Source organism: Lynx rufus, unplaced genomic scaffold (genome assembly GCF_022079265.1).
Source record: "Lynx rufus isolate CCGP_SWC_20201006 ecotype Redwood Valley unplaced genomic scaffold, mLynRuf1.p SCAF_7, whole genome shotgun sequence".
NCBI classification, from domain to species: Eukaryota; Metazoa; Chordata; class Mammalia; order Carnivora; family Felidae; genus Lynx; species Lynx rufus.
Window position 1 is genome coordinate 24110231 of NW_025814889.1, and position 14485 is coordinate 24124715.

The 14485-nt window shown below is 36.6% G+C and overlaps 1 protein-coding gene across 1 annotated transcript in view; it reads left to right on the forward strand.

The window, feature by feature from the left end:
• Window positions 1-14485, forward strand: part of MYO3A (myosin IIIA) — a 226806-nt gene that overhangs the window by 149769 nt on the left and 62552 nt on the right. Inside the window, exons 19-21 of the mRNA XM_047066241.1 lie at window positions 6986-7139; window positions 8679-8767; window positions 9602-9731. Coding sequence (XP_046922197.1) covers window positions 6986-7139; window positions 8679-8767; window positions 9602-9731 — 373 coding nt within the window. The remainder of the gene's footprint in view (window positions 1-6985; window positions 7140-8678; window positions 8768-9601; window positions 9732-14485) is intronic.

Here is a 14485-nt window from a genome sequence, read left to right on the forward strand (position 1 = left end):
TTTTCAACAATATGTTGGAAATTCTTGCCAGAGCAATTAGGCAAACAAAAGAAATAAAAGGCATTCAAATTGGAAAGGAAGTAAAATCGTTTCTGTTTGCAGATGACATGAAATTTTATCTAGAAAACCCTAAAGACTACATCAAAAAATCGTTAGAACTAACAAATTCAGTAAAGCTGCAGAATACAAAACAGTATCGAAAAGTCAGCTCTATTTCTATACACTAACAACGATCTATCAGAAAGAAATGAATATGACAGTCCTTTAGCATCAAAAAGAATAAAATACTTAGGAATAAATTTAAGGAGGTGCAAGATCTGTATACTGTGAACTATAATACATTTAGGAAAGAACTTGTAGAGGGCACAAATAAATGGAAGAATTAATATTGTTAAAATGCCCAAAGCAATTTATAGGTACAGTACAGTCCCTAACAAAATTCTCATAACATTTTTCACAGAAATAGAGCAAACAATCCTCAAATTTGTATAGAACCACAAAAGACCTCAAAAAACCAAAGCAATCGTAAGAAAGAACAAAGCTGGAGATAACCACACATCCTGATTTCAAACTATATTACAAGGCATAGTACTCAAAACAGTGTGGTATTGGCATAAAAACAGACACATAAATCAATGGAACAACATAGAAAGCCCAGAAATGAACCCAAGCATAGATGGTCAGTTGACTTTTGACAAGGGTCCCAGGAATTCACAATGGGGAAAGGATTGTCTCTTTAATAAACCGTGCTGGGAAAATTGGGAAGCCACATACAAAAGAATGAAGCTAGACTCCAATCTCACACCGTACACAAAAATCAACTCAAAATGGATTAAAGACTTGAACACAAGACCTGAAACTGTAAAACTCCTAGATGAAAACATAAGGGATAACTCCTTGGTATCATTCTTGGCCATAAGTTTTTGGATTTGACACTGAAAGCAAAGACAGCAAAAACAAGAAATAAACAAGTGAGAGTACGTCAAACAAAAAGCTTCTGCTCAGCAAAGGAAACCATCAACAAAATGAAAAGACAACCTATGGAATGGAAGAAAATATTTGCCAATCATATATTTGATAAAATATATATAGGACTCCGACAACTCAAGAGCAAAAAAAAAATCTGATTAAAACATGGGCAGAGGATCTGAGTAAACATTTTTCCAAAGAAGATGCACAAGTAGCTAACAGATACATGAAGAGGAGAATGCAAATCCAAACCACAATGAGATATCACCTCACACCTGTTAGAATGGCTATCATCAAAAAAGAGATAATAAGTGTTGGCAAAGATGTGGAAAAAAGGGAATTCTTGCATTACTGGTGGGAATAGAAATCAGTGTAACTACTACAGAAAGCAGTATGGAGGCTTCCCCCAAAATTAAAAATTGAACTGCCATATATGATCTAGCTGTCCAACTTGTGGGTATGTATCCAAAGGAAATTAAAACAAGATCTCTAAGAGATGTCTGCACTCCCATTTCATTGCAGCATTACTGACAATAGTCAAGATATGGAAACAATCCAAGTGTCTGTCAAAAGATGAATGCATATAGAGTATTACACACACACACACACACACACACACACACACACACACACACACGACCCCATGGAATATTATTTAGCCATGAGAAAGAAAGAAAACCTGTCAATTATGACAACATAGATGGAAACGTAAGGGTATTATGCTAAGTGAAAATTGGAGACTAGAATGGTGGTTACCAGTGTCTTGGAGTTGGGGGAAATGGGGAGATGTTGGTCAAAGAGTACAGTTCCAGTTTGAAGATGAGTAAGTTATAGGGACCTAATATACAATATGTTGATTAGTCAATAAAACTGTGCCATATTCTTGACAGTTCCTAAGAGAATAGATCTTAAATGTTCTCACCACAAAAAAACAATGGTAGTTATGTGATGAGGTGTCAGCTGATTCCATGATGATACTCATTTTGTAATATGTTAAGTATATCAAGTCAATACATCATACACCTTGAACTTATACCATGTTATATGTCCATTATATCTCGGTAATGCTGGGAGAAGAAAAAGAAGATAATTTCCCCAGGAAAGTCACTTAGAAGGCAGCTTCAGGATTGATTTCCGTTTTTAATTTTGTGAGGATTTTGTTTTTAAGTAATCTCTACACCCAAAGTGGGGCTCAAGCTTAAGAGTCACATGCTCTATCAATTGAACCAGCCAACCACCCCCAGGAATAAATTCCTAAGGAAGATAGAGATAGCACATGACCAGGAGGACATGTAAAAACAAATGAGAAAGAGACAAAGAAACAAAAGTCAACCTAACATGAAGGATGTTTTTAGTGAAGTCCCTGAGCTTTTCCTCTAACTCTGATCTCTACCTCCACAAATCTTTGCCCACATCACAAAAGCTGACAGTGGTGTGATGGTATTTCTGTGCCCAAGAAGAAGTTAAATTATGTTTATTATTATGTCTCAGAATAATGACACAATAGCTGGCAGGCATTGTGTAATATGGGCTAAGCATAGATCTACCATATTTCCCCCCAAAAGTATCCTCTTATAGTTTAAGTTCTAATCAAATAAATGTGAATACAACAATACATGGTCATTTTCACCTATCAAAAATATCAGAAAAAAATTTTAATGAGAATATGCAGTGCTGGTGAGGATACAGCAAGATAGGAACGTGTATGCAGGGCTGATTAGAAAGCACATTGTGGCAAGCTTAGAAAAAATCAATCTAGAAATACACATATGGAGCCTGTAAAATACTCACACTAGTTGATCAGCTAATCTGTCCTAAAGATAAAATCCAAAATCCAGAAAAGCTTGGTGCACAAGGATATACATCAGAACACTCTTTAAAATAGATAAAAGGGGGCACCTGGGTGACTCAGATGGTGGTGCTTGCGATTCTTGATCATGAGTTCAAGCCCCATGTTGGTTATAGAGACTACTTTAAAAATGAAAATAAATAAAATAAGTAATCCAAAATGTCCCAAATAAGAGAACTGAGTAGAAAACTACAGGATACAATGTCATGTAGCCATTCAAATAATGGTCATGAAAACCCATTAATTACATGTTTTCCCTTCCATTTTGTCAAAGGAAATAAAGTTAAAGTCAAATAAATAGTATGTTTTTTGTTATTAAAAATATCATACATAGGAAAAGATTCTACTAAATGGTAAAATAGTATTTAGAGCAGATGAATTTGTGTGTGAATTTTGAGGTCATTAAGACTCCATTAAGGTGTTTCCATATTTAAAATTTATAATTTTTTTAATGTTTATTTATTTTTGAGAGACATAGAGCACAAGCGGGGGAGGAGCAGAGAGAGAGGGAGACAGAACCTGAAACGGGCTCTAGGCTCTGAGCTGTCAGCACAGAGCCCAACATGCAGCTTCAGCTCACGAGCCATGAGATCATGACCTGAGCTGGAGTTGGGCGCTTAACCAACAGGCCACCCAGGCGCTTCTCCATATTTTAACTTTTATATGAGCACATTTGTAATCAGAAGCTAAGGATTACCCATGCACACATGATTTATTATTTTCACCCCAATCCTCCTCTACCTAGCAAATAGCCTTTCAAAACAACTTTTAATAAAAGGAACCCAGAAAACTCATTATATTCATTTGTTGGAGCTGCCATAAAATATCACAGAGTGGGGACCTTCAACAGTAGAAATTTATTTCCTCACAGTTCTGGAGGCTAGAAGTCTAAGATGAAAGCAGGGACAGGTTTGGTCTCTCCTGAGACCTGTCTCCTGGACTTGCAGATGGCTGTCTTCTCCCTGTGACCTCACATGGCCTTGACTGTGTGCAGTCTCCTCCCGGGGGTCTTTTCCTCTTCATAGAAGAACACCAGTCCTATGGGATTTGGGCCTTGCCCTTACGACCTCCTTTAACTTTAATTGCCTCCTTAATATCCCTATCTCCAAATGCAGTCACATTGGATATTAGGGCTTTAGCATATAAATTTGGGGATTGGGGGACACAGTTTACTCCTTAACACACGGTCGTCTATTTAACATGGCTGCTCTCCCTAGATACAGAGGTGAATAATACAGAGGTGAGTAAAAGTGTTTGTCCTCTTGGAGGTCCCATTCTAATGAGACAGGGAGAATAATAAACAGGTAAAAATTCTAGAAATACTTTGAAAGAATTTAAAACATGGCGGCAAGGATAGAGCGTGACCAGCTGAGGAAGGGAGGGTTGCTAAATTAGTCTGGGCAATGGGGGAAGGACTCTCGGAGGAGGTGAGACCTGAACGATTAGAGTCCAGCCTCTCTTGCGTGGCAATCTATGACGAGGTCTATGCTAAGATTCCTACCTACCTTAGAAGCCACAGGAAAGCTTGTAGCCTCTAAGTCTATGGCAGCCCCTCTTCCATGCTACTCTGTGAGACTGAGAACTCCACTTAGGCATGGAGAATCTCTCCTGTGGTGACACTTTAGCCCTGTGTATTTAAGCATGTTGTCTAGGCCAAAGCTATGCGGAGGGGGGCACCTTCCATGGGCTTTCTTGCCACTGTGACCTTTTCATAGCTCACACTAAAAACTCAATGAAAAACAAGCAAGAACTTGACTCAGGCATGAGGCTTCCTAACATCCAAGTCTTCTGATTTCCCTCACCTCCTTGATTTATATTTAAATAATTATTCATCTGTCCTTCTCAAAAAGGAGCTTGGGCCATTTGAACAGAGTGGAGATTATATCTGCTAAACAGTTTATTGCAGTTAAGAACTACTCATCTTCTGCTTTGAATGTATTTGTAACACACAGGGCATAGCAGAGGACTTTCTGAAGAGTTACGTGAGCTTCGTTTCTCCACTTAGACTTAAAAACAACTAAGTATTTGGGGGTCGTAACTGCTATAAAAATGTATATTCTATTGTTTTAGACGTGATCATTTTGCTAAAATGCTTCATAAATCCTGAGTAATAGCATGTTTTTTCCACTGACTTGCCTGGAGTCCATAATACTAACATGTATCTTCAAGGGGAGCCCATTGTTTTCCAAGTTACTCATCTCTGCTGTGTATGACCTGCCAGGAAAGAATTCCCTGGATTTTGACACAGGCAAATAGAAATGACAAATGCATTGATTTAGATATTAACCTTATGTGCTTTCTATACAAAACACACAAAACCTCTTTTGAACTTTGCCGTTGCCATTTAAGCTATAATATGCTGTCAGCCTAATGTGTCTACTGGTAAAGTAATTCTGGGTCTGTGTATTGCTCCCAAGGTTACCTTCAAATGAAAAAGCTGTGAAACTTTTAGACATTGTTTCCATTTTTATGTACTGGATTAACTAAATGACTTTCAGGTGATCTACCTTTTAGACCAATGGGCACTGCCCAATTGTTACGTATTAGATTTTGTCTTACTTAAAAGTATACATTTATTTTTCTGGGTGACACCCTTGAAATGAGGTTTCAATTTCATAAGGCTCCAATATACTGATTAAAGGTTTTGACTTATCAGATGACCCACCTGCCATTGACGGAATTAAATTCCTCCATGAAGTTGCCAGAAATAAATTCTTTCTCTGAACTCCTTATGGTACTACATTGTACATATCACTTATCTATTATATGCTACCTTGAATTTTGAATATTTACCAACTCTATCACTCAAGTTATATTTTAAATCCACTGAGGACAGGGAGTTTGTGTTAAACAGCTCTTTATCACCCATCACTGTGCCTTCTTATAAGATGTTTAATGAAAATATTTCACGAATTAAAGAATATATTAAAATAATAATGAAAATGTCCTGTCACTTTAATTTGTGAATGGTGCAGAGTATTCTACCTGAGTCGGGAGTTATTTGATACACTTCCCAGTGATAGTTGCTTTATCACCTGAGAACTGGTGAGTGCCAAGCAGGTGAGCGTCTGTATGTGTCGTCGTGCACAGGTCATGCCTGTCCTCTTACAGACTGTGGCACTGGGGTAGGGGCACAGTGTGAGGGCAAAGTCATAGAAATGGAGCGACAGCATAATTCTTCATGTCCCTTTTGCAGAATAGATCATCAGCAACCATGTTGTGCTGGCACTGTGATCTTTCAGTAATTGTTACTCATTGTTTTTATTTTATGCATCTTATAGTATACTCAACAGCAACTGGTTATTAATGTACCAGATATTTTTACTTTGTTAGATAGAGGTTGTTACCTCCATTTAGTAAATGAGACAGTGGGAGCTCATAGAGTAAAAAACAAACAAACAAACAAAATCCAAAGGATTATATGGCTAGTTAAGAGACAGAGCCCAGATATGAACCCAGGTGTTCTTGGTTCTCAATCCTTTGATTCCTGTGAGTCACAGATGTCCACCCTACTAACAATGTAAATAGCATCATGACTGAGAAGTTAAGTAAGTGTTCTTGAGAGATCCATTCCTGAAGCTAGATAAAAGGCTTCAATAAGAGGCAGTATAACTCTAAGATATACCTAATTAATACTCTATAAATTCTGTAGCATACCTTTTTTTTTAATGTTTATTTATAATTGAGAGACAGAGAGAGACAGAGCATGAGCAGGGGAGGGGCAGAGACAGGGAGACACAGAATCTGAAGCAGGTTCCAGGCTCTGAGCTGTCAGTGCAGAGCCCGACGCGGGACTCGAACTCACAAACCGAGAGATCATGACCTGAGCCGAAGTTGGACGCTTAACCGACTGAGCTACCCAGGCGCCCCTAGAGCATACCTTTATTACTGCTCATTAACAACATATTTTTTTTGCATTTTGAAAGCTTAAGATGTCTATAATTCTGGTATAGAGACTAGAAACTATTATTATTACCCCAAATCAGCACTGCCTTTAATGAACTTTGGGGAAAGAAAAATAAAATGATACCCTCACTTTAAGGACAATGTCATAGGAAGCAATTTATTATATTATGTGTAAAATAGAGTTTTGGGTAATTACTATCAAGCTACATATCATTCATAAATGTTTAGTGAATTGTTTCTATGAATCCTGTCCTGTTATAGAATGAATACCTAAATGAGGATGTTAATGCCAGAGTTATTGAATATGAAGATAACCGGCCCCTCCTAGATATGTTTCTGCAGAAGCCTATGGGTCTACTGTCCCTCCTTGATGAAGAAAGTAGATTTCCCAAGGCCACCGACCAGACTCTTATAGGTGAGTTTTAAATCCAGCATGTCTGCATAGTTTTGTGCTGTAGTCCTATAATGCTCTCAGTGACTTAAAAAGAATGTTGTTTCATTATCTGGGAGAAAATAGCTATTACAAAGCCTGCATGTGTCACTTTAAAGAAGAGGCTTTCGATCTAATATCTGGACCAGTGAATGTTTATAATAGGGTGAAATATTTAATGAATTAAACAAGTTTGGATATTGGACTTCTCCATACATTATGGTAGAGCCCCAATTACAGGATATTGTATTAGAAATAACCTTAGAAATTATCCACCCCCCCCCAAAAAAAATTATCCAGCCCCTAATTAGAAATTAGAGGGCAGGGCAAAAGGCCACCTGTAGAATTTGAAAAGAGACAGCTAATGGGAAGGAAATAAATTTGTCTGCGATGTTCTGGTCACTTGTCTAATACAGTGAAATAGACTCAAACACCTTAATAATCTCTAAATTACAGTACGTTAATAAATATTCATAATAATCCTGGGTCTTCAAAGAAAGCATAAACATATTCATTTTTTCTGTTTGAGAAGGCACAGATAGGTATCCTATATTTAAAAGATGATCAACTAAAATGGTTAAAAGTAAAAATGTCTTACTCCTGAGATTTAAAAAAAAAACCCTTAGCTTGTTCAGGTGAAAAATAATTTTTTTAATGTGGAAATACCATATTCCCTGTTGGTAGGAGATATTGATTATGTATAATAAATATTTGCAGAAAATTTGGATTCACATTTCTCTCATTTACTTTGGGTGGTAGACTCTGTTTCTTATGATTAAGTCTGTGATGTCACTTCCTGCTGACTCACTGATTGGTTAATTCTCTCCTCTAATTGGACCATGCTAGTGAAAAAGAAAATAACCCCAGAGTTGTGGGAAAAATTGTTTCATAGCAATTACTTGATTTTGAGGTTACAATGTCCTTTCTAGGACATGGAGCAAAAAGTTCTCTGAAGGTGGCAGAATTGTTAAAGGGATGTAACTTCCTTTATGATCCTACATTTTTCCTATGTAATGAATAATAACTTACAGCTCCTCTGATAGAAAGGAGAGCCAGAATGCCAGATTCCTAAGCTCATCACTTCACATCAAACTGGGTTTCACAAACCTCTTTGATCAGTTAATCTCAGGCAGTTTCCTTCCTCTCCACCCATGGTTCACAAAATGTGGTCCCCAGACCAAGAACATCAGTATCATCTGGGAACTTGGTATAAATGTGTCTTCTTGGATTCCCTCCACTCTCAGACCTACTAAGTCAGAAGCTTTGTGTTTTAATAGGCCCTCCAGGGAATTCCAATGCTTACTAAGGTTTAAGAACTGCTCTAAATCTTAATGGAGTGGTTAAATTCATGACCTTGAGTTTTGCTCCACCACTTATATCCCAAATCTGGGTTTATCAACTATGTAAAATTGTTTTTTCCACTGCATACTGCCCATTTTATGGTGAAAGAGCTGATTCTGTCAATAAGTATTTTTGAGGATCTCCTACATGGCTTGATATTGGGGTTCAACTTTTTTTCTACAGAAAAATTTGAAGGTAACCTGAAATCACAGTACTTCTGGAGGCCCAAAAGAATGGAACTTAGTTTTGGAATTCACCATTATGCGGGAAAGGTAAGAACTTTGAAGAATTAGGACTGAGTTTCTCTTAGCCTTTCATCAAATAATAGTGGTGAACATGAAAATTATGGCCCAAAATATTTACAGATGGTTATAATAAGATAGCCATTTGTTTCTGCCCCAATCTGGCCCTGACTCTGTTCTCCAACCTCCTACAATCTGTGTGATCCACTGCCAGCTACTCCTACTCCAGGGCATCTACCCCTAGCATATATCCTGCAAAGGTTAAAAAAAAAAAATCCTTCTCCTAGTTTGACAAACACATTGTTGTAGATTTTCTAGTGGAATTTGTATTAAGAAACTAAGGGAAAACAAGAAAGAAAAGAAAGAGACAAGCTTCAAAGCACCATGTTTCTAATCCTAAAATCTGGCTTTGGGTGACATTGGCTGCCAACGGGAACCTACTTTTTCCTTCTTTTAATGATAGCTGACAGCCTTTTCTATAAACTGCCTTTTTCAAACTTGAGGTGGGTCTCTGTCCACTGCAGCCTTTGTCTCTCCTCCCTCCCAACAGGAGAAAGTGCCAAATTTCCAACATAATAAACAAGAGGAATCAGACCTCTGTTATCATTCCAACCCAAATAAAATCAGCAAGACGCAAATTTTTCTCTGACAAAATATAGTGTAAACCTGGAGAAGGTTGCTTTTCCAACCAAGTTGTAACGGACTACCATTATAAATCTTTGTATACCTGTTGCTCAGCACAGAGGAAATTCTCAGTAAATACCAATTGATGATTCTGCTGCTACTGCTGCTGCTGATGATAGTGATGATGACAATGAGGATGATGTTGGTTGTGATACTGATGATAACATACTTTATCAACAGGTCCTCTATAATGCAAGTGGGTTCTTAGCTAAAAATAGAGACACTCTTCCAACAGATATTGTGCTGCTTTTGAGATCATCCGAAAACAGCGTAATTCGGCAACTGGTCAGTCACCCTCTGACAAAAACAGGTAAGCTAAGGCAGTTTCCTTAAAAAAAAATTTTTTTTAATGTTTATTATTTTTGAGAGAGAGACAGAGAGACAGAGACCAAGCAGGGAAGGGGCAGAGAGAGAGAGAGAGAGGCACAGAATCAGAGGCAGGCTCCAGGCTCTGAGCTGTCAGCACAGAGCCCGATGTGGGGCTCGAACTCACAGACCGCGAGATCATGACCTGAGCCGTAGACGGCCGCTTAACCGACTGAGCCACCCAGGTGCCCCAAGGCAGTTTCCTTTAACTGAGAAGCTTCCTCAGGCCCAATCAAGTAGTTTCTGACTGTGATTTTCATGAGTATAATCCTCCATTGTTTATGTTGGTTTGTTTTCAGCTCACTAAATACACATTTATTAATATCTCCTGTCCAAATTGTCTGAAGAAAATGTAAAAATGAATGTAAACAAACTAGGTTTGCATTAAAGCAAAGTATTTGAAGCACTAGCCAGAAGATATGATGGTATTTTAGCTACTCACTAGAAGAATATGCTGATTTCTGAAGAGTTCAAAATCACCTCTGTTTCAGGACTGGGTAGCTTTTGGGTGGTACTTTAAGACTCTACAGGTTTAGTGAGATTTGCCTTATTGATTAAAAACTTACATCCAGGGGCGCCTGGGTGGCGCAGTTGGTTAAGCGTCCGACTTCAGCCAGGTCACGATCTCGCGGTCCGTGAGTTCGAGCCCCGCGTCAGGCTGATGGCTCAGAGCCTGGAACCTGTTTCCGATTCTGTGTCTCCCTCTCTCTCTGCCCCTCCCCCGTTCATGCTCTGTCTCTCTCTGTCCCAAAAATAAATAAACGTTGAAAAAAAAAATTTTTTTTTAAATAAAAAAAAAATAAAAATAAAAACTTACATCCATAGACATGCTTGCATTTGCTTTTAAGTAGGTAACAATGTGGTTTGGGTTGGTTTTTATTTATCAGATTTTGTTTTATTATTTTGCATTTCTTTTTATGGCTTTATTGAGGTATAACTGACATACAATAAATAGCATATGTTTAGACAGTAAAACAAGATGAGGTTTTGACATATATAAACACCTGTAAAACCAAAAGCATATTCATCATCCCCGATCATTTTTCCTTGTGACTCTGTAATCCTTCCTACCACTCCTCCTGACCCCTGTCCAGTTGTTCTAGCACCATTTGTTGAAAGGACTCTTCTTCCCCCCATTAAATTGCTTGGACAGCCTGTTGAAAATCAATTGACTATATATGTATAGATCTATTTCTGGACTTTCTATATGTTGCACTGATACTACACTTCTTGATTACTGTAGCTTTATAAAAAATAATTGAAATCAGGTGGTATAAGCTACCCAACTTTGTTGTTTTTCACAGTTGTCAAGGCAATTATAATTCCTTTGCTTTTCCATATAAATTTTAGAATAAGCTTGTCAATTTCTACCCAAAATCCTGGTGAGATGTACCTGGAGCTATAAATTAATTTTAGTCTAATTTGTATCTTCACAATATTGAGGATTGGGGTTAGGAATTCAACATATTAATTTTGGAGGGACACAATTCAGCCCATAACAACAGCCATATTGGATCATCCTACAGAAACCTTTGGATTACAGTGATCTTTAGAAAGTCTTCCAATCAGGGAGCACAATATAGCTCTCCATTTATTTAAGTCTTCTTTAATTTCTCTCTGTAATACTTTGTAGATTTCAGTGTGTGTGAGTCTTGCATCTCTTTTGTCAGATTATCTGCTAGTATATCAGATTTCATGCTATTATAAACGGTAACTTATTTCAAATTCTGTTTGTTGCCAGTATAGAGAAATCCAGTTGATTTTTCTGCATTGATCTTTTGCCCTACAATGTTGCTAGATTCATTTATTAGAGTAGCTTTTTTTGGTAAAATTTTATATAGAATGATCTATATAGATCATCTATGTAGATGATAATGTCATCTGTGAAAAAAGTGTGCCCTTTCTTCTGCATATCTTCATCTTGCCTGGCTGCCCTGGGTAGATTCACCAATGCAATATTGAATATAAGTGGTAAGAGTAAACATTCCAGCCTTATTCCTGATCTCAGAGGGAGATCTCAGTTTTTCCCCAGTAACTATGATGTTAGCTGTAGGTCTTTCATAGATGTCCTTTATCAGTAGGAGGAAGTTCTTTCCATTCCTAGTTTTCTGAATATTTATCAAGTATGCATCTTTGAATTTTGTCAGATGCTTTTTCTGTATCTATTGAGATGATCATTCATTTGTTTATTTTTTAATTTATAAATATGGTGAGTTACATTGATTGATTTTTGAATGTTATGCCAACTTTTTATTCCTGGGAAAAACCTGACATGGTCATGATACATTGGACGTTTATGTATGGCTAGATTCAATTTGCTAACATTTTGTTAAGAATTTTTGCATCTATGTCCATGAGGGATATTGGGCTATTGTTTTCTTGTAATTTTTTTCTAATTTTGGGATCAGAGTAATACTGGCCTCATAGAATAGGTTAGAAGTATTGCTTCCTCTTCAATTTTTAGGAAGATTATTATTTATTTCTAAATTCCTTTGTGGAACTCATCAGTGAAGCCATCTGGGCCTGAAGAGTTTCTGTGAGAAGGCTTTTAACTACAAATTCAATCAATTTGTTAACAGATATAAGGATATTTAAGTTATGTAATTTTTTAAATGAGCTTTATAATAGGTTGTGTCTTTTAAGAAATTTATTTCATCTAGGTAGTCATATTTATTGACATAAAGTTGATTATAATGTTCCCTTATTATTCTTTAGTATCTATAGATGTTGAAGTTTTATCAGCACTCTCATTTGTCTTTCACTTTATTCTTGATAGATTTTCTAGATATTTATCAATTTTATTGATCTTCTCAAAGAACTAGCAAATAGTATATAGTTTCATTGATTTTCTCCCTTGGCTTTGCTTTCTATTTTGTTGATGTCTCTTTCTTTTTCTTTCTTTCTTTCTTGCTTGCTTGCTTTCTTGCTTTTTTTCTTTCTGGCTTTTGTCATTTTTGTTTCCTTTCCTCTGTTTATTTTGGGTTTTATTTTGTCTTCTTTTTCAAATTTCTAAGGTGAGAACTTAGGTAATTGATTTAAGAAAACATTTCTTCTTTTCTAATATAAGTACTTACATCGATTATTTGTAAGTATTATACTTAAATTCTAAAAATATTGGTATTTTCCATATCTTTGTGTTGTAGCCTTTTAATTTAATTCCATAGTGCTCAGAATGCATTATTTGTATGATTTAATCCATTTGAATTTAATGAGATATGTTTTATGGCCCAGAAGATGGTATATCTTGTTTTACATTTCATTTATACTTGAAAATAATGTGTAGTCCACTGTGTTGGATGGAGAGTTATATAAATGTCAGTTAGGTCAGCTTGGTTGATAGTATTGGTCAATGCTCAAATCTTCTGTATCCCTACTGGTTGTCTCTCTCCTGGTTCTACCAGTTCTTGAAAGAGGAGTTTTGAAATATCTGATTGTAATTGTCAATTTATCTATTTTTTCTTTCATTCCTATCAGGTTTTGTTTCATGTATTTTTCAGATCTTTTATTGGACATATAAACATTTAGAATGATTATATCTTCTTGATCAGTGGACCCCTATATTTATTATTAAATGTCCCTTTTTATCCTTGGTAATATTCTTTGCTCGGAAATCTACTTTGCCTGATATTAATATGGAGACTCCAGCTTTCTCATGACTAGTGGTTGAATGGTATATCTTTTTTTATACTTTCAACTTCAACTTAGTTTTGTGTTTATATTTAAACTTTTTTTTTTAGACAGCATGTAGTTGGACCTTCCTTTTTTAAATGCCTACAATCTCTGCCTTTTAATTGAGGTGATCATACCATTTATATTTAATGTGATTATTGATATGGTTGGGTTTGACTCCACCATTTGCTGTTTGTTTTCTATTGTTACATCTGTTATTTTCCATACTCTTCACCTGGATTCCCCCCCTTGCATTACAGCATAAAACCTCGTAGACAGAAAGCTGGAGTAATCATAGGGCTCACCTCATTTGTTTCCCCTTGCTGAGGGATCAATGTCCTGGACTGCTTCATCCACAGTATTGAAACACTGTTATACGTTGACAAATATGGTATGAGTCTTTTTATATAAGCTACTTAGAGCAGTCAAAATCATAGAGACAGCAGAATGGTGGTTGCCAGGGGTTGGAGGTAGAGGCAATGGGGAGTTGGTATTTAATGGGTATAAAATTTCAGTTTTACAAGATAAAAAAAGTTATGGAGATGGATGGTGGTGATTGTTGCATAATATTATGAAGGTATGCTACTGAACTGTACACTTAAAAATGATTAAGAAGCTAAATTTTATGTTACATAAATTTTACAATAAAAATGAAAGGGAAGAAAAACTATTGCTGATGTATTTTGTATGTTTTTTTTAGTTATTTAAGTTAATGCAGGCTGTGTTATTTTATCATGCCCAGAAGCAAAACATCTTCAGGTTTTTTTAACGTTTATTTATTTTTGATAGAGAGACAGAGATAGAGACAGACAATGAGCAGAGGAAGGGCAGAGAGAGACAGAGACAAGAATCCAAAGCAGGCTCCAGGCTCTGAGCTGTAAGCACAGAGACCAATGCAGGGCTCAAACTCATGAGCCATGAGATCTGAGCTGAAGTTGGATGCTCAGTCAACTGAGCCACCCAGGCACCCCTTCAGTCAGTCATCTCTTTCTGTATCCACCAACTGCATCTGTGCATCTAATCTCATTT